Below are 22121 nucleotides of genomic sequence, written 5' to 3' on the forward strand. Positions count from 1 at the left end.
CAGGGACGCAGGCCATATCCTCCAAGAACTCCACCTAGACCTGGCTTGCTTCGTGGGCCAGCTCCGTAGGTTTGTACAGCGCCTGGCGCAGCGGGGCCGGCTCGGAGCCCGGGGGATGGGCATGGAGTTATTTGACAAGGGGAAAGATTACAGCAGGAGGTGGGGGTGGAGGGGGAGAATCCAGGGGTGGGGGCAGCAGCTCCCCCCATCCAGGCCTCAACTCTCCACCGTTCTTAATCCCTGGGGCAGCAGCTGTAGCTACTTCAGCTGTGCCCAGCCAAACCTGCCATGCCCTACCCCAGTGCCCCATGAGGGGCCCAGCTAGCTGGCAGGGGGGAGCAGAGCTGGCCTGGGCCCAGATCCCCAGGGCAATTTAGGTGCCTGTCCCCCATTGAGCTCACTGATGCAGAGGAGATTTAGGTGCCTGTCCCCTATTGAGCTCAAGCCAGCTGCTGAGGGTGTTGCTTAGAGACTGGTTCGTTCCCTGGCGCATGAGCGTTTCTGTGTCAGTTATTTCTCAGTCATCACACTAGCTCTGGCTGGTCTTGTTATCTGTATACGAGCCCAGTCTGCTTTGAACGTCAGTGGCAAGGAGTTCCACAGGCTAATCGCGGGATCCATGCTGTGAGGCAGAGCTGGTCTCACGTCCCAGAGCTGGTGTCTCTGCGAGACCCAGAAAGCAGCAGCGGGAGGAAGATTTTAACTAAATCCATCTCTCCGCTTAGCCACTGCAGCCCTGCCTGCATCTCTGCTGTGAATCAAGCTCCCTACCCGCTGCTCGTTGGGTTTGATTTGTTCGCTGGGAATGGCCCCGGGTTCATTAGCGGGGTTGCGCCATGTTCTGAATGTGACCAATTCCATTTGAGAGATGGGTGAAGAGAGAGGCACGTGGCTGTCGGGGGGTGGAGGGTGCCCTGTGGAGGAACAGAGCAAAGATTTTGTTCCCTGTGACCCTGCTTACGAGCTGTGATTTTCCCTTCTCCCCGCACCCCCTCAACACTGGTTTCTGTGCTGATCGCTAATAGACCAGGGGAGCTTAGCAATAGGAAACGCAGCTGGGCGCGGGGTTCTGTTCCTGGCTCGGGAAGGCAAAGCAAGGCTGGGAGCCAGGACTCCTGGGTTCTATCCCCAGCTCTGGGAGGAGAGTAGTGTCTAGTGGTTAGAGCAGGATTAGGCTGAGAGTCAGGGCTCCTGGGTTCTATTCCTAGCTAGTATCTAGTGTACTGGACTGGGATGCAGGAGATTGGGGTTCAATCCCTGCTCTGCCACTGCCTTGCTGCATGACTTGGGGCAAGTCACAGTCCCACCCTGTGCCTCAGTTTCCCCGTCTGTAATAATACTGACTCCATCCCATGACCAAGGTCCAATTCCGTCTCCAAAGGATGTCGACTGGGCTGGGCCTGGGTGGTCGGCCCCTAGAGCTGTCCCTGCTGCAAGGACACACCAGAGCTCCTGCAGCAGGAAGGTGTTTTATTAGCAGTAATTAGTGCAGAAGCTCAACAACCAGACACCGGGGGTCCCAGGGGCCTGGTCAAGCCCCCCTCCTTCATGAGCAATGGAGCCCTTCCGTGTCCTCCGGGCTCCCTTCGCTGCCTGCCTGCGGCATCTCGGCCGCTGCCCCATACAACAGTTGCTTCTCCTGCCCCTCGGGGTCCCTGGCGCTGACCCCCAGGCCGGCTTGCTGCCACCTGGCACCAGGGGAGCACAGCCACGCCCCCACACTTGGCTGGCACACGCCACCCTTACCAGCTGCGTGGGCCACGCCACTTCCTCCTGCAGCCTCTGCCCAGTCCATGGTGCCTGCCTGGGTGGGAGTCAGTGCCAAGGAGGTGGGTGGGGCAGGCCCATCCTGCGCTCCGTGGCACCGTGCTGAGCCGGCAGGCGCCGGGCTGGCGTGTCCTCCTGCGGGCGGCTCCAGAGGATAGGCCTGCAGAGCACAGGGGGTGTCGCGATTCCTGGCGCCCAGTGGTGCCAGCGTGTCATGCCCGGGGTGTCCAGCTGGGGACTGGTGTGGGGCAGAGCTCCCATCTCTGCTGGAGCGGGAATCTCCCCAGGCCGGAGCAGGGGGCTGGGCCCTGTGTCCACTGAGCTCCCTGTGAGGCGGGGTCAGGGGTGGCCCGGCAGCAGCCGGGGTGGCCAATGTGCCCGGGGTGAGTGTCGTGGCCCCTTTCTCCAGCTGCTGCTTGGGGGCGTTGCCCTCCACGCAAGCAGCTGCCCCCCCCACAGACGCCCTGCCTGCCTGGGCTGGAGCCCCTGCTCCCTTGCACTCCCCCAACCTGGATTCCCTGCAGCCGACTCCGTCTGCCCCTCTTTTCCCTGCCTGGGAGCAGGCAGGGGGCCTGGCCCTTCCCCTCCCTGGGCCCCCAGCCCTCCATGCAGCACCCCACAGCCTCCGGGCTGCCCCCGGGCTCCGGCATTTCTCTCCATCTCTGCGCCCAATGAGGCCGCGCTGCAGCCTCCTGCCTCTGGGACGGGGGTGTTGCATGTGGGGACCACAAGCTCCCCGGGGTCCCTTTGCTTCTCAGCGTCTCCTCCATCCCTCTCTGCCCCTGGTGTTGCCTCGGGCACTGGCATCTGGCCCCCGCCTGGCCCTGCTCCCCTCTTTGCCCTGGCAGCGATCAGGCCTCGGAGAGCCCAGGAGCCCCCGGGGTTGGAGCCTGTCTCGCCTGGGCTCGGGGAGTCAGGCCTCTGCCGCCATCTCAGGGGAGACTCGGCAAAGGGCTCCACGCTTCCGCTGAGGGTAGCGAGGGGCCTGGGGCCGGCGCCCTTCTTCCCTGGAGGCGATGCCTTGAAACAGAGCAGTTTTCTGAGCAGGGAGGAGCCCGGAGTCCTGCCGGGTGCCTCACGGCCTGGCTGGGACTCTCGTGGTTGGCTTCCAGGCAGAGACAGCTCCGGGCGGTGCCAGGCTCCCAGCCCGTCTTCCCCTTCTGCAGCATCCGGATCTTCCGCCTCAGGAAGGCCCGTTCTGAAGGGTGTTTGCCCCCGGGCTCCGCCGGGAGCCCCGATCCATGAGCCAGGGGCATGGGGGTGATGCCGTCGCGGGCTGGGCTGGGACGTCGTCCCCCCACCCCCTGGCTCCCCACGTCCATTTCAGCCCCCTCCCCCCTTGGGATCCAGAGGGCACGTCAGCGTTTGTATGCACATTCTGGCCCGGGTCCCAGTGAGAGGGGCTTCAAATCCAGCGGAGGTGAAGGGCTGGCCCCCCACCGGGGCAGTTGAAGGCCACTGGGGCTGGTGTCCTCGGCTGGGCAAGCAGCAGGGCTGTGGCGGATTGGGGGGGCCGAGCTGCCTGGGAGGGGGTGACTTCTACAGCAGCTGGGGAAACCAGAAACCGAGTGAGTTGGACCAGTGGCACTTAGCCCTGGATCGATTTGTAGATGCCAAGGCCAGAAGGAACCAGACTAATTCCTAGCTCAGTCTTGATTTACTCACATCTCCCCTTTAACCCCGGGCACGATCCCCTGTCCCTGCCAAGCTGTGAAAAAGCGACATGGAGTTGGATAGAGAACCCAGGAGTCCTGACCTAGCCAGTCTTTCCCAGACCCCACCCCCGTCTCCCCCAGACACTAGACCCTATTCTCATCCCCGGAGCTGGGGATAAAACCCAGGAGTCCTGGCTGCCAGCCAGCCCCACACTAATCGCTAGCCCTGCCCCCCCAGAGTTAGAAATAGATCCCAGGTGCCCCCAGCTCCTGCTTTCCTAACCCCTGGGACGTAGCGTCCCATGGGGCTGCGCACATCTTAGCACAGGGCCCAGCCCCTGCCACGCTGACCCCAGTTACGCCAAGCGGGGTCTGTCTTCTGCAGAGGGACCCTCCACCCCCCCGCAGCCCGTCCCCATAAATCACTGAGCTGCCAACTGGGTGCAAAGTCCCCCGTAGCCTGCCTACGACTGCAAAACAGGGGTGGGGGGAATGGGGATCAGGACCAGCCTGGATTGGCCCGTGGGGGGGGGGGGGAAATGACCCGGGGCTGGGGGTCCATCCGGACCTGCCTCCATTTCCCCAGCCAAGTCAGCGCCAGCTCATCCCTCTAATCCAACCTGGACTGTGCCAGCCTGGTGCCCTGGGAACCAGCCAGCTGCTCCCCCCCTCACCTGGGCGGATGCCCCTGCCCCCCCCCCACACCTGCCCCTGCCCCCCCCCCCAAGCCAGCCACCCCCACACTGTGCTTTATTCCGGTCCTGCCCCCCCCACACACACACACACACTTTGCCAAGCGCCCCACCCCCCCAGTGTTCCCATGGCAACCTGTCGGGGGGGGGGGGGCAGCATAGGCCTCGCTATGTGGCAGGGGCTGGGGGATGCTCCCAGCCCCGGAGCATTGAGGACCCAGATCAGGTGCTTGGGGCAGGCTGAAGTAATGGTTACAGCTGGGGGGGAGGGGGAAACGACTGGGGCTCAGGACCCCTGGGTGCTATGGCTAATAGAGCAGAGGAGTCAGAGCAGGATGCCTGGGTCCACTCCCTGGCTCTGGGAGGGGCATGGGGGGCTAGTGGTTAGAATGGTGGGGGGGCAGGGGCTAAGAGTCAGGACTCCTGGGTTCTAACCCCCGCTCCAGGGTGGAAGTGGAGCTCCCAACTCAATGAATTAAACGCCTTGGCCTCCCTTAGGTCACTCTTATCACCTCCCCACAATCTTACACATGGGGAAACTGAGGCACCATTTGCCCACCTGGCAAATCAGTGGCTGAGCTAGCCAGGAAAGGCGCCCAGGCATCCTGATTCCCCCTTGCCTCCTCTCCTCACTGGGGTCATGATGAGAAAGAGCTGCCGGCAAGGAGAAATTGAGTGGCCCTGCAACACCCCCCCCCCACCCCCACCCCCACACAACGGTCACCTCAGGCCCAGGGATGCATTAGGCCGGCCCTGCACTCAGCCCATAAAGGCAGCAACAGGCACCCAGACCCAGCCCTGGCTCTCAGCTCTCCGGAAACCACCCTCCCCTGGCAAGAGCTGAGAAAACCCCCAGAAACCAGGATTTTCCCCTGGCACCCAGCTTCCCATCTCCGGTGGCAGAGGGCACCTGCTGCATCACAGGAAGGCAGAAGGACTCCCCCAGGGGGGCAGGGGTGGAATAACCAGCCCCCTGGGCAGGTCTGTTCCTGACCCGGGTCAGGTAGAGGTTGATTCACACCCTGACACAGGAGGGTTTGTTTCCCAGGTGCGTATTTCTACTGTGGAGGCTCTTGTTAGCCATGTAAATGTGGGCTATAGCCCAGCTCCCGGAGGATGGGCCCATAAAGACAGAGGCCGATTCCCTTTTCAGACACAGATCCCTCTCTCTGTGCCCCCCTGGCAGGGCACAGGGGCCTTAAACAGGGTGGAAAGGACCCCCCCCCCCGGAGACTCCCTGCCATCTAGGGCGCCTACCCAGGCTGTGCTCCCAGACCCCACCCATCGGTGGTGCAGTATAGGCCACACTGTGCAGTGGCTGTTTCTGCCCCCCAGGGCCCATGGGGGGCAGAGCGGGAGCATGGCATGAGCTAGGCACAAGGGGGTGGCTGCGTCCAGCAGGCAGGGAGCACCCAGAAAGAGACCCACAACGAGGCAAGGGAGAAGCTGCACCAACCCAGGGAAGCGTGAGTGTTTCTGGAAGGCACAAGGCCTGTCTTCATAGCACGCCCCCCACCTCGCTAAAACAAGTGCTGTCTGTCTACCAAAGGACTCGCACAGCCCCCCTCCCTGCAATATCTGACCACCTCCCACCCGCTAATGCAGTTAGCCTCACAACTGCACAGAGAGGAAACTGAGGCACAGTGAAGCTAAATGACTCACATGCCCCTGTCTGCAAAGTCCAAGAACAGCATCCTCACCCCTGGGCCATCCTTTCTACCAGCATCTGCCCCACTGTGGAAGGATCAGGGCCCCATAAAGACGTGGGACATGGGCATGGTTTGACTACCAACTCTTTGTGGCAGGGGGTGGCTTTTTGTTCTGTGTCTGTACAGCACCTGGCACCAGGGTGCCCTGGTCCCTGGCTGCAGAGCTCCAATGGTACCCATGGCCCAATGGTGGGTGACTAGCATGGCACCAATTAACACATCCACTCGTCCTCCCGCATGGATCCAACGGTACCAGTTACAACGCCTTCCCCAGAGGCATAGCCAGGCATGAAAATTTAGGTGGGCCCCCATTTATGGTGGACGGGCAGCGACCAAAGGTCTGAGGTCCCAGCAAACCATTTCTATGGCACAGGAATAAATTCACTTCAACACATTTACTTAAACTTGGCATTTACAGAGACTCAGCTCTGGGTGGGCCTGGGGGCATGTTGTGGGGGGTTGAGTCCTGATTTGCTGTCAGAGAACAGGAGAATTTTCCAACCAGCCCCATTCCCTGGGGAGCAGTGGACCTGCCAAGGACAATGAACACAAGGGGTCCTTGTAAGATGACCAGATGTCCCAATTTTATAGGGACAATCATAATTTTTAGGTCTCTTTCTTATAGAGGCTCCTACCACCCCCCCCTCCCATCCCAATTTTTCACATTTGCTGTCTGGTCACCCTCGGTCCTTGATCGGTGCAGTGGTGGGACCAGCTGATTTCTTGAGGTTCCTTCCAGCCATAAGCTTCTGGGTTTGTGCGGGTCAGCTCCGGCGGTACCGCTGAGCTTCTTCCAAAGGCCCCGGAAGGATCCAAAAGGTGTTTCCTTCACGGGCAGGCTCCTTGCGTACCTGGGCACGTCGGGAGGTTGGGACCTTCCTCCGAAGCGGGTGGCACAGCGGATGCCCAAGGAAAATCCACCCCAGGGTAGCACTGAATGGTGGGAAGTGACCCCTCCCCGCTTGGAGCTGCCCCAGCCACTGGGGAAACCGTGGGCTCTCGGTGGCATTTTCCCACCACGCCTACGTAGGAGGTGGCCCGTTGACGTACTTCAGCATGAAATGGAAGGAGCGGCTGTAACAGGGGGTTTCAGCAAGGGAGAGAAAGGAGGTGCTGGCCAGGAGGAGCAGGAGCAGCCCAGCCGCAGAGAGCAGCAGCCTCTTCATTCTGGCCAGGATCCTGGGGCCCAGGCGAGGTCGATCTGGGAAAGCCGAGGGCTGCGACATAGGCCTGGAGGCACGAGAGATGCCAGGGTTGGAGTTGGCACAGGTGTGGGGGGAAAGAACAGTCAGGGAAGAGGCCCGCAGCAGCTCAACCCCCCTCCCTGCGAGCTGCTCCCATGGGACTCGCCTCTCCCTGCCTCCCTTTCTCTGCGCTGCTCTGTCCCCTGGCTGGGGGACCAAAGCCCCCTCCCGAGGGGTGACCACCAAAGCCAGTGGAGCGGGGAGGGAGCCTGGTGGCTGTTTCAGACAGAAGTGAGTATGGAGACCTTTGCTCCAGGGCGTGGGAAAGGGGCAGGTCTGGCTGGGGCTGGAAAGGACGGGTGGTTAGTTAGAGACAAGGAGAGGGGGCGCTAGAAAGGCTGGGCTGGCTTTATGGCTAGCCCACTGGGAGGTCCACACCCAGCACCACCCCTGCCCCTCACGTCTCGGCCTCATGTGCCCAGGCCGACCGGACAACCCCGCCACAACCGGGCTGTGCTCAGACTGCTCCAGGCACCCCTTGGGCACATCTGCTCTTGCTCTCCGTAACCCTTTGCAGGTGGGCAAGGACCCATGGGGTGGTGACCTGGGACAGATGGCTGGGGGCACTGGTGCAACATGCTAACCCACCCCACTCCCAGGAAAGCAGGTGTGGCAAGGCAGGGCTGGGAGGTGGGGAGATGCCAGGCCTGGGGGTCAGTTGGGGGAGGTCGGGGCAAAGGACATCTGTGTGTCATTCCTGCCCCGCTCCCACCGTGGCTCAAAGCTGCAGCCTCCTACCCCTTCTCAATGACGACTGCCACGTCCTCAGAGCCGGGACCGGCCTGATTCCTCTCCCAGGGCTGCAGAAGGAAGGATGGAGAGGGGGGGCCGTTAGCTAGGGCTGGATGGGGCCCAACACCCCCTTGAGCTATGGGCTCTGCATGGCCAGGGCATCCAAGGTACACATGGGGCCTTCTTCCTTAACTCGCGTGGGAAGAAGGAAACTTTACAGCGGGAGAGGTGCTGTCTAGTGGTTAGAGCAGGGGGCTGGGAGCCAGGACTCGGGGGCTCTATCCCCAGCTCTGGGAGGGAGAGGATCTAGTGGGCTAGAGCAGCGGGGGGTTGGGAGTCAGGACTCCTGGGTCCTACCCCAGCACCAGGGAGGGGAGTTATGTCTAGCCCCATGCTTGGTTCATGCACTGGGCGGGCATCGCTCTTTCTAACGATCCGCAGTACAAGGGGGCCTCCCCTCCTCCGAGTGGCCAGGCACGTCCCTGCTTAGCTTGGGGAATCTGACACCACCCCAGCACAAGGCACCCCAGCTGAGCTCACCCACGCTTGGCCTTGCTGCTTGGGGAGGGGAAACTGGTGGGCAGCCCCATCGCTCTGAGGCCTGCGGGTGGGGGTGGATAGAAAGGGGCAGGGGCGAGACCAGAGGGGAGGACCTCCGCCCCAGCCCAAATCCCACTTGCATCAGCTCCCCCTAGGGTGCCCCATCCCTGCAGAGGTCACGGGGCTGACCCCCAGATCAGCACTGCCATCCCCAGCACGGAAGGGAAAGCTGCATGGAGCTTGGGGCCAGGAGAGATCTAAGCCCTGTAGGCACTGGGGATGTGGGGGTGTCGGTAGGCTGGGGTACCTCCCTGCCCCCTCCTGGGTGTAACCGTGCTCACCTGCATCACTTCCGGCTTGCCCTGCTCCACGCAGGTCTGGCCCAGCCAGCTTTCAATCCGCTCGGGGTCAAAGCCCACCATCTCTGTCTGGCGGCAGGCCTCGTCCCCCAGTGCCAGGCCCTGGGGATGCCAGCTGCCCTGCCGAGGGCCATTCCCTAAGAGGAGAGGATGGCGCAGGCGTGACTGCCAGGGGCAGGGCTACAAGAGAGACACCAGCCCAGGGGAGGAAGGATGACCTGGTTATTCGGATACCAACCTGGGAGAGAGCAGGGCTGGGCTCAAATCCTTGCTTTGCTACGAGCTCCTTGGACAAATCACTTAGCCGCTCTGTGCCTCAGTTTCCCCTTCTGTGCAATGGGGATACCAGCCTTACAGGAGGGTTGTGAGGCACTTGGCTTAGTAATGCGGGGGGGGCATCAGCAGGTAGCTCAAAGGAGTTAATAATGGGGGGCTGCAGAGCCGGTGGCGTGGCCTATGCAGCCCTTTGTCTTCAGGGTGCTGGTTTGATACCATCCCACCTCAGTACATGCTGCCAGCTCATGGCTGGTGGGTGGTCTCCCTGCTGTGAAATGAGTTTGTCAGGTCTCAGTCCAGTTCCTGGGGAGTCCAGTGTCCCCCCCCACCCAGCAGAGGGGCCCAGAACACCGAGCTCATCCCCGAAAGGGGAGTCTTTCCAGAGCAGCGGCTGAGAAATAGATCTCGGGGGCTGGTCACACAGGACCTTCCGCCAGTCCTGAGCCTGGGTGTTTTATGCTGCAGAAACCCGTCCTGCACTGAAAGGCACTAAGACCTCACAACTCGCTCCACGGCACAGCCATAGCCCCGGGGCTACAGACAACCAAAGGCCACATTCAAGCCCATAAAGGGCCAAAGCCCTGCCCTGGTGCATAAAGTACCTTTCACCGTAAGTACCTACGCGGGAAGGAGAGATCTGATCGTAGAAGACACTTTTATAGGAGCACAGAAAGATAGAGTGAGATCAAGCTGCTGGGACAGGAAGCTGAATAAATTAAGAATTAACCATTGGAGCAGCCCCATAGGAGGCACGGTGGATTCTGCATCGCTCTCCATGGAGATCAGATCCTCTAGCTCAACCACCAGATCTGGGCTGGCTGCAGCCTGGCTGATCCGAATGGCCCCTTCTGGCCTTAGGCTCTATGAATCACCCGGCTCCCTCCGGTCGGTTTCCAGCCAGACTGGGGGAAGTCTATTCAGAGGAGTTGGGACTAGAGCTGGGAGAAGTGTTTCAGTTTTCGGTGACAAACGCAGATTCGGCACATTTTGCAAACCGGGGACGGTTTTGCCAACTCGTTCGTGTTGCAAAAACCAAAACCACGACAGGACCCCGGTGGCAAACACACAACTCTAGCCCATCTAGACAGCAGCCAGTGCCAGGTGCCCCAGAGGGAATGAACAGAACAGGACAATTATCGAGGGAACCAGTCCCCGCATCTTTTCTTATGACCCCACAAGTCGCCCCTCATTAGCGAGTGCGAGCTACCGAGGGGCTCTCTTGGTAGCGGGTAGGCAGTGGTCAGCTGGACTGGACTGTGACGGGCCAGGAACCGAGTTACTTACCAGAACTGCCCCAGGCAATTTCCACCTTCCTTCTGGTCGCCAGGGAGAGACAAGGCCTGTCCTGGGAGCCCAGCTGCGCCTGCGTCCAGCCCCCCAAAGGGAATGGCCTGTTAATAATAGCCACAGCTCCTCCCCAGGAGACAGGGTTAGTCTCATTCTTGGGTTACAGGGAACGGAGGGACACAACCACAGATCACGCAGTGAATCAGGGTTAGAACTGGGAACAGGACCCAGGAGTCCCAGTACCTCCCCGCCCCCTGCACGTGTCTGTAAACACCTTCCCCGCCCAGAGCTTGGAACAGAACCCAGGAGTCCTGAGCCCCACTGCCTCCTACTCTAACCACTAGACCCCACTTCCCTCCCAGAGCTTGGGATAGAACCCAGGTATCCTGGCTCCCAGCCCCCTGCTCTAACCACTGGACCCCACTCCCTCTTACAAATACAAGAGGGAATCACCTTGTCTCTGATTCCCAGTGAAGCCCATAAGCAGCAGGGGATCGTGTTAGGCAAGGGAAGCTCACCTTGCTACTGATGAGGCTACGGCTGGTTTAGGGCTAGACCAAGGCTGCAGCAGCCTTGCTGTTAAGGTGCTAGGCTGGGACTCAGGAAACCGGCGTTCAAGTCCCAGCTGTGTGAGACCCTGCGCCAGCCACTTCATCTCGCCGGGCCTCAGTTTCCCCACCCCTCAAACAGAGAGAGTCCCACTCTGCCTGTGAGTTCTCGGAGGCACGGCTGGTCTGGTGCCCTGATCTTAGTTACGGTGTCTGGGCAGCACCTGGAGCCACGGGGCCCTGATCTCAGTTACTGGCATGACAGGGCCCGGAATTTCACTCCGGGAGCTGCTGCTGTAAAGCAGATAATGAAACGCGGAGAGGGGCTTACGTGACACGGACGGATCCTACGTGGGGAGGGAGGAAACACAAGCCTAAGGGCTGAGAATTGGTCCCGGAAATCAATCAGACCCCCGGGCCACCACAGAGGTACCAGCGACTGGGGGGACCAAAGGGGACTGTCCCCCACATACACTTTTTAAACATGGGGGTCCATGCCTCTCCCCACCCCCTTTTTGAACCTGAACTCAGCAGGGGAGCTGTGGGGGAAGCATTCCCCCCCTCCTCCGCAGCTGGCCCCTGACTGGAGCTGGGTGGGGTGGCCCTGTGACCTGGGACTGGGCCCCCCAACTTCTGCTGTCCACCCCTCACCCCGGGCCACTGCTGCGTAAAACCCCTTCCAGGACTTCGCTTCGATGCTCCCCGAAGGAGTCAGTTTCAACACACCCGAAACCACCACCACCCCCAGCCGTTTACAGAGGAGTCCCAGGAAGCCCCCGCTGGTACTTTTAGGTTTAAGGCCAGCAGGGGCCAGCAGACCTCTGGTACGTGTCACCCAGTGACCCCTGTATCAAGCTCAGCCCTCTGGGATGGACTATGACAGCTACCTACATTCAGGTCCTCGTGGCCGGCGCCTCTCCCGCATCCGGCCGGCCAGCTGGCGGGCGCATCCGGCTGGCAGCTGCACCTCCAACCCGACTCCTCCCACTGGCCCACACCTGGAGAGAGGGAACGGTGGAGGGTGGTATCGGCCCCTTTAAAAGATCCGCCATGTCCTCCATGCCCCCTAGGAACTGCTGCAGCAATGTTGGGCTGGCCCAGCTCGGCTGCCCCCTTTAAGGGATTGCCCCTTTAAGGCAAGGGGGGTGGGCAGGTCTGTGCACCCCCAACCCATCTCCAGGGCCAGGAGCTGCTGCCCTTACAGCTAAGCCCCAGCAGGGAGGTGGCAGCTGGGTCATTGTTGGGGGTGGGGGGTCAGTCCCTTTCAGGGTGGCCCACCCCTGCCATATGTGGCGGGGGCTGGGGGGGGAGGAATCTTTATGGAGAGAGGTGTTGTCTAGTGGGTTAGAGCTGGGGAGTGTGGGGGCAGTCTGGACTCCTGGGTTCTATCCCCAGCTCTGGGAGGGGAGGGGAGTCTAGTGGTTAGAGCTGGGGGGGGGCTGGGAGTCAGGACTCCTGGGTTCCATCCCCAGCTCTGGGAGGGGGGCGAGAAGCCACCTCCTACTCATCAGCGGGGGCAGTTTGGGGGGGGCTCTGCCCCTTTAAGGACTTCTCTCCCCACCACTGCAATTCAGGGCAGCCAGAGCCTGCGACCTACTGCAGCCCGTACCCGTGATGGCGCTGCAGTAAGATGAACCCTCTTCGTCATGAGACGTGGACCCACCCACGTCCACCGAGGGGTCCCACTCCAGGTCCAGGCTGCCCCTCCAGGCAGCCCCGAACGGATGGCAGCGCCGGCAGCAGAGAGCCTTGTGCGGGGTGGACTGGTAGATCCAAGCAGCGGGATGGGGCCCCCTGGCTTCTCCCTCCACCTCAGGCTTCAGTGATGCATCTGTGAAGCAGTCAGACTCCACGTCGGTCTCTCGGTCCGACAGCCACTCGTCCTCAAAGACCTGGTGGGTGAGCAGGGAGGGTCAGCAGGAAAGAGACAGCGGCTCCCTAGGCCTTCAGTAGCCTTTAACTAACCCTCCTGCAATGGATCCTGCAGGGGGCAATTCCAATACACCTGAGCTAAAGGAGAATCCCCAGTCATTGTTGGCAGTAGAGGGGCTGTGACACACATTCAAGCCATTTTTATTCTAACTGCAGAGGGGAGTGAAGCACACACAAGCTTGTAAATTATAATATCTCGCCTGACAATCCCCAAACACTTTGGAAACTGATTCCCAGAGATCACCTCATCTAGCTCTGTGGCTACAGCTGCAGTTGTTTATCCAGAGAGCCCTCCCCCAGGGCTGAGACGCCGTCACCTTCGGGACGGGATGTGGCAGCTGTTTACACAGAGCTGCCTCACCCAGTGCTGAGATGCAGCCACCTCTGGGGTGGGGCGCGGCAGCCAAACAACAGCTGCAGAGCAATGTTTCACAACAGCTGAGGAGCAGACGAGAAGAATACCTGAACCAGCTGAAAACGTGGGGGGGAGGGGACGGACTAAGAAGGTAAAAATGCAACGGTTCACAAGGAAATGTGGCCACGAGCCAGGCGTTTCGTAGCCCAGCTCTTGCCAGAAAAACACCACAATGAGCACCCGGTGCCTGGACCTCTCCCCTCACCAGCACAACCAATGCAGCCCCTGCCACCAAACCTGGGCCTTGGGGTCTGGCGAGCGCCCCCCTCACTGAGCCCCCGCTCTGCTTCTTGCAGCATGCCAGCTGGAATCAGCTGACTTAGACTGGCGCATACTCCCCTTTGTGCCCCCCCGCCCCGCATCACAGATCCCCCCCGGTGCCACCCTGGGGCACTGGGGTCAGCACTGAATGCATGGGGACAGCGCCCCCTACTGATCCCCCACCCCACTCCCTGCGCACAGCGCCCCCTGGTGCCAGCACGGACTGCAAGAGGAGCACGCCTCATTCTGTGCCCCCACCCCTCTTTGCAGAAGAGCGCCCCCTAGTGCCACCGGGGGGCATTACAGTCAGCACTGACAGAAGGGAGCACTACCCCACAATGAATCCCCCACCCTGGGGGTCCTGTGGCCCCGAGGATTTTCCTGGTAAATCTCACATCCATAGTCTGGGCAGGGCTGGCCCTGCGCAGCCGGAGAGATTTGCTGGGACTGCAGCACAAGGTCGCCCAGGGGCCCGGTGACGGTTGAGCCGCAGTGCCCCATGGCGCGGGCTCTGCCCCACGCGTACCAGCCTCATGCTGACCAGCCGGCGGCGGAAACGGGACACCCGCCAGAAGACCTCCTGGCAGTAGCAGCTCAACTCCTGCAGCTCCTCCTCCAGGATCTCGGCGTCCTGCGGCTCGCTCCTCTGGATCAGCCGCTCGCCGGACACCAGCAGCCAGTCGAGCCGCTCCGCGTTGGACTGCACGGCCTCCTGGAACTCCTGGGACAGAGGGGAGACATTAGCCGAGACAATGGGGCTAGACCCTCCTTGCTCCCTGCAAACTGCCCCGGGGAATCTTAGCAGGCATGGTCTCCGATTTATAACTTACCCAGCAGCGCAGCGCCCCCTATGGCCATGCTGGGGCACTGGGGTTTGCACTGGAGAGCACCCCCGATTGAGCCCCACCCTGCTCCCTGCAGCACAGCGCCCCCTCGTGCCACCGTCTCAATGCTGCCCCAGAGAGGAGGGCAAGGCCAAATAAATGGCCGATCCCAACACCTACGGGGGGATGGTTGCCCGTCCAGTTCCTGACCCTGCTGAGCTTGCCAGAACAGAGCGGCTCGGCGCCCAAGGTCACAGGGCTGCAGCTGCTCAGCCACTGGGTTTATTACGTGCCCAGGGACAGGTGCGATCGCGAACTGGAAGCAATAAGCTAATCTCGGTATCAATCTGGCGTCCCCACAGGCTTCCGGGCAGAGGCTGGCTGGTTTGAGCAAGCAGAGTTCTAGTAATACACATCAACACCTGTTCCCTCCTGACCCCAGTGCACAGAGCGGGAGGCGAGGGGCGGGATTCGGGAGACTAATCAGCCCTGGGATATTTTAATACTGCTCAGTGCCTTCAACCAAAGGACAAAGTCCACACAGACACGGATAAAGGGGTGGGTGGAATACGGCCTGCTGACTGAGATCACTCGGGTGGGACTCGGGAGATGTAGCCTGCTAGGTGACTTGGGGCAAGCCACCTCCCCCACACTGTGCCTCAGTTTCCCCATCTGTCAAAGGGGGAGAACAATTCTGCCTCCTTTGGGAAGCGCTTTGAGATCTGCTGAGGAAAAAGCTAGGGATTCTTGGAAGAAAAGAAGAGCTAGTTTTCCATTGGCCTGAGGCCTGGCAAACTCATCTCACACAGGCCAGCAAACGGCCCATCCAGGGGAAACACTCATCAAGTTTCAATCCCTATTGACCACGGCCCGATGGGAACGGATGACCTCAAGGTGGAAGGCCCCAGGCCCCAGCTTAGTGTTTTATACAGGGAGCCTGCAGCTATCCATCCCTGCACAGCGCTTTGATCCAGGTGATCGCAGCAAATATTTCAGTTTCCTCTCTGAAAACCCACCCGCCTTGTCCCTTATGGACTTGTAACGTTTATGATCACAGGGGTGGGGCATCTGTCTGCTGCCCCCTGCTGGTGGGGACGAGCCCTGCTCTGTGCGTGCGCAGACAGTGAGAGGAGGCACAAAAATGACACGGGATAGAAGAATTCACTTCCCAGTAGACGTGAGACCAACCCAACCTACCCTGATCTACACGATGCCAAGCTTTGGGGAGGTCTGAGCTTGTGTTTGAAGGAAGCAACATGGAGTCAGGACTCCTGGGTTCTATTCCTAGCTAGCCTCCCTGTAAGACTTTGGCAGAGTCACTTCCCTTCTCTGTGCCTCAGTTTCCCCATCTATAAAACTCGGAGGAAGATATCGACTCGTATCCCTCGGGGGCTGAATTTATGAAGGTGCTTGGAGATCCTTGAAAGGCAGATGCTAGAGCATCACCGGGAGAAGATATTCCCGCGCTGGAACTAGCCTGGTCTGATTCCCCGGCAAAAAAACCCACGCTATCCTCCTGAGCCTGTGTATTGTTTTAACCCTGAGCTTGCCGCCGTTTCTCTGGATGTAGTGACATCTCAGCACCTGACAGGTTAAGTGAAACGTGTCACCCGAAACCAGCTCGGCCGTACGTCATTATCTAAAAATAAAATTTCCCCTTCGGTGAACTACTGTTTTCTATGTCAACAGATGATCAGGCGTGTGCCTCTGTACGCAGGCGTCTCTGCTCGTGCTCTTCGCCGGTGCTACCCGCCTGCTGGCCACAGAACGATGGACTTTGCTCACTCGCTGCTCTTCCCATTCAAAGATCACAGACATTAATTGATAGCTCATGAGTTCTGAGCCCTCCCTGCTTCCCATCAGAGGGGATGGGGGGGAAGAATATGCAAGGATCGCTTCACCCTGTGCAGAAATGCAGCCACCTCTGGGGTGGGATGTGGCAGCTGCTTATCCACCGCCCTGGGACACTGGGGTGAGCACTGATTCAGAGAGGAGAGCACCCTGCTACTGAGCCCTCACCTGGCTCCTTGCAGCAGGCGCCCCCCAGAGCCCCACTGGGGCATAGGGGTCAGCACCAACTCCAAAGGGAGTGCACCCCCTACTGAGCCCCGCAGCACAGCGCCCCCTAGTGCAGCACCAACTCCAAGAGGAGCGCAGCCGCTATTCAGCCCTCACCCTGCTCCCTGCAGACCGGTGCCCCTCGCACATTGTGCAAGGTCATGCTGAGATGAGGCTGCACAGACGTGTGCATTGCACGGATGCATCTGGGAGTTGCAAGAGGCCAATACGATGTATACATGCCCTGCGATCCCTAATCCTTCACAAGAGGACGCTCTCATTTTACCTGCAGCTCCATCATTTTCTCGAGCGAGCTGCCCCCAGAGAAATGTTCCACATCGGTGAGCCGCAGATCCAGCTCCGTCAGCCACACCTGCACGGTCTCCCGCTCCCACTCAAACTCCTCCCGCTGGCCAACAAAATACTGAGGGGGGAGAAGCAAACAAACAAACAAAAATCAAATAGAGCCAGCAGGTTTAGCAGGAAGTTGGACATCAGAAAATTCACACTTCAGTGTCCTTCTGCTGAGCGCTAATGACGCTAGGGGTTATTAATGATTATAATAAAGGGCCAGGATTTTGAATTCTTGACAGACACGCTTGCAGAAGCGGCTGGTAATTTTTAGACGCCCCTCTTTGTTTTTGTCCTAAGCACAGGAATCTCTTGGGGGCAGAATGACTTTTTGTCCAGTGTTTGTACGCCACCTGGCACAACAGGGTACTGGTCCATGCCTGTGGCTTCTAGGAGCTATCATGATACAAATGGTGAATCAATAATAACACTAATTAATCCGATGCTGGGGTGGTATCCCTGAGTTTCTGAAACTTTGCTCTTTTTCATAGAATCATAGGACTGGAAGGGACCTTGAGAGGTCATCTAGTTCCGTCCCCTGCACTCATGGCAGGACTAAGTATTATTTAGACCATCCCCGATGGGTGTTTGTCCAACCTGCTCTTAAAAATCTCCAATGATGGAGATTCCACAACCTCCCTAGGCAATCCAGTGCTTAACCACCCTAACAGTTAGGAAGTTTTCTCTAATGTCCAACCTAAACCTCCCTGGCTGCAATTTAAGCCCATTGCTTCTTGTCCTGTCCTCAGAGGTTAAGAGCAATTTTTCTCCCTCTTCCTTGTAACAACCTTTTATGTACTTGAAAATTCTTATCATGTCCCCTTTCAGTCTTCTCTTTTCCAGACTAAACAAACTCAATTTTTTCAATCTTCCCTCATAGCTCATGTTTTCTAGACCTTTAATCATTTTTGTTGCTCTTCTCTGGACTTTCTCCAATTTGTTCACATCTTTCCTGAAATGTGGTGCCCAGAACTGGACACAATCCTCCAGATGAGGCCTAATCAGCGTGGAGTAGAGTGGAAGAATTACTTCTTTTGCATTTTGCTCAGCCGAGTGGCGTGAATCTGGGCCTGATCAATTTCACTTTCTGGGCCAGATCCCCCTCTTGTGTAAATCAGTGTTGCTCTAATTCACACCAACTGAGGATCTGAACCGTTTCACTGTCCGTGTCTCCCTGCCGAGTAAGGGATATCCAGTGTAACAAGGGGCAGGTTTATACGCCCATCCTGTCTCCCTCCCCACCCAAATATTATTAGTGGGGGAGACACCATGGGCACATTTATTTGCCTGTTAACGACCCCAAATTCCTGGGCACAAAGATGGTGCCTTGAGCTGCCTCCCCACCATGCCAGTGCCCACCCTCCCTCCCAGGGACCCACCAGCTGGTACCTTCAGTCTCTTGAGAATGGCAGCAGCTCGTTTCTGGAGATTGTCCCAGCGCTGATTGCTCTCCTGGACCGCGGCCTTAAGCCGGCCCTGCAAACTGATGCTGTTGGCCTGAACCAGCTGCCGGTACTGCCTGTTTAAGGACTCCAGATGGTGCAACTTCTCCTGGATCTGCCTTTCCAGCACCTGGAGGGAGAAAGGGACACCAGCGCTGGTGAGGAAGAGCAGCCTTGTTGTTGTAGCCCTGGACTAGGACTAGCTTGGATGCTGGGCCCCTGCCATAGACGTCGCAGTGTCGCTCTGTGCCTCAGTTTCCCCATCTGTTAAATTTGAATAATTCTCCCCTCTCTTGGGGCAGGACGGGGCTGTGAGGATCAATTCATGAGCAGCTGTGCTGTGTTCAGAGACTGCAGTCGTTACTCTCTAGTGAGTATGTGTTACAGGCCCCCCACGGTGCTGATCTGCAGAGCTCATCCCAGAGTTCTGTCCCCAGCTCTGGCAGAGGAGTAGGGGCTAGTGGTTAGAGCAAAGGGCTTGGCGGCAGGACTCCTGAGTTCTGTTCCCAGTTCTCCCACTATGTAACTCTGCTGTAAGTCACTTTATCTCTGTTTCCCTATCTGTCAAATGGAAATAACCAAGGCCCGGCTCAGGGGGGCAGAAACATGAGATGAAATGAAACGTTTGCAACAGGCAGCCGAGATCCTTGAAGGACTATGGAAACTGGAGACCTCGTTAGCCTCTTGCCAAGGGGAAGGACTGGGGGGTTATAAATGTTCCCCTTGTTTGATCTTCTGTGTATTCAGCTCTTGCTTCCACCTTTGAAATAAAAGGACTTCAATAAACACAACTCAAAGACTCCTCTGCTACCGAGGGTCTCCCCTGAGGTCTCTTTCAAGAGACTTCCTGCCAACCCTGCCCTACCTTGGCTGTGCCAACATCAGTGCACAGAAGAAATCATTCAGTTTCTTCCGGTATTATTTAATAGGTATACTAAACTACCATCTACTGTCCCCATGCTGAGCCCTATTAGGTTCATTACGGTAGTTCATTACCGGTCGCCATCCAGGATCTAGGCCCCATTGTGCCGAGCCTTATTAGGTGTATTATGATAGCATCTACAGTCCCCATCGGGGTTTGGGGCCCCATCATGGTGAGCCTTATTAGGTGTATTACAGTAGTGCCTATAACCCCGGTTGGAGTTTGGGGTCCCATTAAGTGGAGCCTTATTAGGTGTAATACAGTAGCATCTACCGTCCCCATCACTCCTTGTTTTACTATGTATATTACGGTAGCACCGACATCCCCATCCAGAATTGGGGCCCCATCAGCTGGGCCTTATTATGTATATTATGGTAGCATGACATCCCCATGCAGGATCGGGACCCCACTGAGCTGAGCCTTATTACGTATATTACGGTAGCACCTCTATCTTCCTCCAGATATGGGGGGGCCCCAATTGTGTTGGGCCTTATTATGTGTATTACGGTAGCACCTACATCCCCATCCATTGTGCTGGGTGCCACACAGACACACAGTGAGAGATGGTCCCTGCCCCAAGTCTAAATAGTCAAAAGGTGGGAGGGGAAACTGAGGCACAGAGTGGGGCACTGGCCCAAAGCCACTCAGCAGGAGGGTGGCAGAGCTATGCATAGAACCCTGGTGTCCTGAGTCCCAGTCTAATGCTCCATCCACTGGGCCACGCTGCCCCTCTCCCCACCCCCATCCTCACCTCGAACTTTTTGAGCTCCTCCTTGGCCACAGCGAAGGGCACCTGGGAGGAAGCGGGGGAGGCGGCCCACAGCTCTGCCCCCCGCAGCCAGTCCTGGAAGCGGGACAGGGAGTCCAGGACCCGCTCGTGCAGCCGGCGGGCCTGCTCGGCCCTGCAGCGAGACAGAGAGGAGCCTCACAGCGCCCACGCTGGCATGCCGCCCCCCCGGTCGCCACCCCCCCGTGTTACGAACGCCAGCGACACCTGCTCCCCTGCCGCGCCAACAGAGCGACTGGAACGGACCAGAGACAGGGACGGGGAAAGCCAAGGGCCTGGCAGCTTGGCACAGCCGCGGGGGACATCTCTAGAAAATATAGACTCGCCCCCACCAGCCCCCACCCCCTCCACTCCACCAGAGCCCAGTCCCCCCTCCTATCTCCCCACTGCATCCCGCCAGCCCCCCCTCACTCTTCCCCCCACATCCCAGCTCCCTTCATCCTTTCTTTTTCCCGCTGCCCACAAAATGACCTCCCCCCCCCCACCAAAAAAAAAAAAAACCAAGTAACACCAGCACCCAAATCCCCACAATCTTTTGCTTCCTCGAAGGCTTCTGGGAAGGTCACTGGGCATCTTGCAGGTGGTGGGACCCAGAAAGGCCGACACCCCCCCTCTGCCCTGATACTGGGCGGGGTCTCCCCCCTCCCCAAATACCAGAGCCTGGATCTCGGCCTCACCTGATCCGTTTCTCCACGGAGGCTGTGCGGAGGCTGCAGCCGGCCGCCGCCTCCCCCCGGCGCACGGAGAGCATCCGAGGCTTCAGAAGAGCCGAACCGAAGCTCTGGGCCACGCTGTCCCCCTGCATCTCCAGCTCCCCCTCGCTTCACAATCCCCGCGGGCGTCTCGGGGATGCCTGGGCATCTGGACAAAGCCTGGGCATCGGCAGGGGGCGCAGGACTGCCCCTCCTGGGAGCGGGTCCGGCCAATCCTGTCTGGGCACAAACGGATCTCACCTGAATAACAGGGCCGCCACTTGCGGCTAGCGCTGGGAGAGCCGCACAGCAGGGCCACCCAGAACCCGGGGTCGGGGTGGGGGGGCCCTGCTGGGGAGACAGGAACTCCTAAGGGCAACAGGTGCAGAGAAAATCCAGCCACCACCACCCCCGGGGGAGAACGCTCCGCTCTCGTAAATTCCAGCCATGCTGGGAGGCCCCTGGGGCAGAGGTATTCCCGAAGGGAGCAGAGAAGGGTGTCACTGCACGGAGGAGCTTCGAAATAGGTGGAAACTCGTCTGAAATCTGTCCCCCCTCTCCCCCCACCATGCTCCCCAGGCAGTATGGAGATGGCATTAGGAGCAGATCAGGGGTGTGGCTGGGGCTCACTGCGCTGTGACTATTCTCTGCCCCCCAGGGCCCATGGGAGCAGATTGGGCCTGTAGCCAGAGGACACTGCACGGTGGATATTCTCTGTCTCCCCTGCCCCCCGCACCCCGGGCCCATAGGGGGCGGATCAGGAGTGTGACCAGAGCGCAGTGCGCTGAGTCTATTCTCTGCCCCCCACTCACTTAGAGCAGCCGCGAGGCTGCTCTAACTGACACAAAAGGGCCAAGAATACGGAGAGTGCAAAGGAAGTTTAAAGCACCCAGCCGTGGCCCCATATGGACAGATGGGGCAAGTGACAATCAGGGCCTGTATTCCGTGGGGGAGGTGGCTGGGCTTTGCCGCCACTTTGCACTGCCTCTGGCCTGCCAGCAAGGTCCGGGAGCCCTTCCGTTTGCAGATGGGATGGCTGAGGCACATCAGACTAGCAGCAGACCTGGACCCAGGAATCTCAGAATGGTGGCTGGGGAGACTGTGTTGAACATAGGATGGGAGGAGGCACTATTAGGGGCGTGGTGAAGGTGGCTGGAGAAGAGGGGAAGACTTTTTAAAGACGTCCTGCAAATAAGGTTACCATATTTTCGGTTTCCAGAAAGAAAGACACTGACAGGGGGGTACAGCTGGGGTCCTGGAGGGGGTACCTGTGGCAGGGGTACTCACTGGAGGAGGTGGGCGGGGGGCGCAAGCCTGGGACACAGCAACAGCCGTCAGTCAGCACCTCCCTGTGGGACCCCCGCTCCCCAGGGCTGGGAGCTGGGACCCCGGTGGGCAGGATCCAGCAGCTATGGCTGCAGGGGAATGGACCAATCAGCTGCAGATGCAGGGGAGGGCACTAATCAGGGCTCTTTCTGAAATGCAGGGCTGCGCTACAAAAATCCCGGACGTTGCCTGTTATCTGAAAAATCCACCCAGTCGGAGGACGGAGCCTCAGAAAAAGAGGCGATGTCCGGGCAACCCCAGACGCATGGGGGTAGCCCTACGGGCAAAGGAAAACAAAATAG

General features: G+C 59.1%; 1 protein-coding gene across 1 annotated transcript; it reads right to left on the bottom strand.

Moving 5' to 3' along the window:
• Positions 1 to 6500: 6500 nt before the first annotated feature.
• Positions 6501 to 20681, bottom strand: SYNE4 (spectrin repeat containing nuclear envelope family member 4). Its single transcript, XM_077840543.1, has 11 exons — positions 20479 to 20681; positions 19766 to 19916; positions 18040 to 18222; positions 16586 to 16723; positions 13944 to 14138; positions 12419 to 12701; positions 11701 to 11807; positions 10259 to 10337; positions 8681 to 8835; positions 7806 to 7867; positions 6501 to 7053 (listed from the first exon to the last, which is right to left on the bottom strand). The coding sequence occupies exons 1-11, from the start codon at positions 20604 to 20606 to the stop codon at positions 6846 to 6848; spliced, it is 1689 nt and encodes a 562-aa protein (XP_077696669.1). The 5' UTR covers positions 20607 to 20681; the 3' UTR covers positions 6501 to 6845.
• Between the last annotated feature and the right edge of the window lie 1440 nt (positions 20682 to 22121).

The sequence above is a fragment of the Eretmochelys imbricata genome, chromosome 23 (assembly GCF_965152235.1).
Source record: "Eretmochelys imbricata isolate rEreImb1 chromosome 23, rEreImb1.hap1, whole genome shotgun sequence".
Taxonomy (NCBI): Eukaryota; Metazoa; Chordata; order Testudines; family Cheloniidae; genus Eretmochelys; species Eretmochelys imbricata.

Coding starts and splice junctions, on each gene's coding strand:
- SYNE4 (XM_077840543.1), bottom strand. CDS start 20,606: ATGCAGGGGGACAGCGTGGCCCAGAGCTTCGGTTCGGCTCTTCTGAAG. Junction 10,338..11,700: donor CCGGCCACGAGGACCTGAAT/GTAGGTAGCTGT, acceptor GGCTGGACGCAG/GCGCAGCTGGGCTCCCAGGA. Junction 7,054..7,805: donor GCAGTCGTCATTGAGAAGGG/GTAGGAGGCTGC, acceptor TCGTGCCTCCAG/GCCTATGTCGCAGCCCTCGG.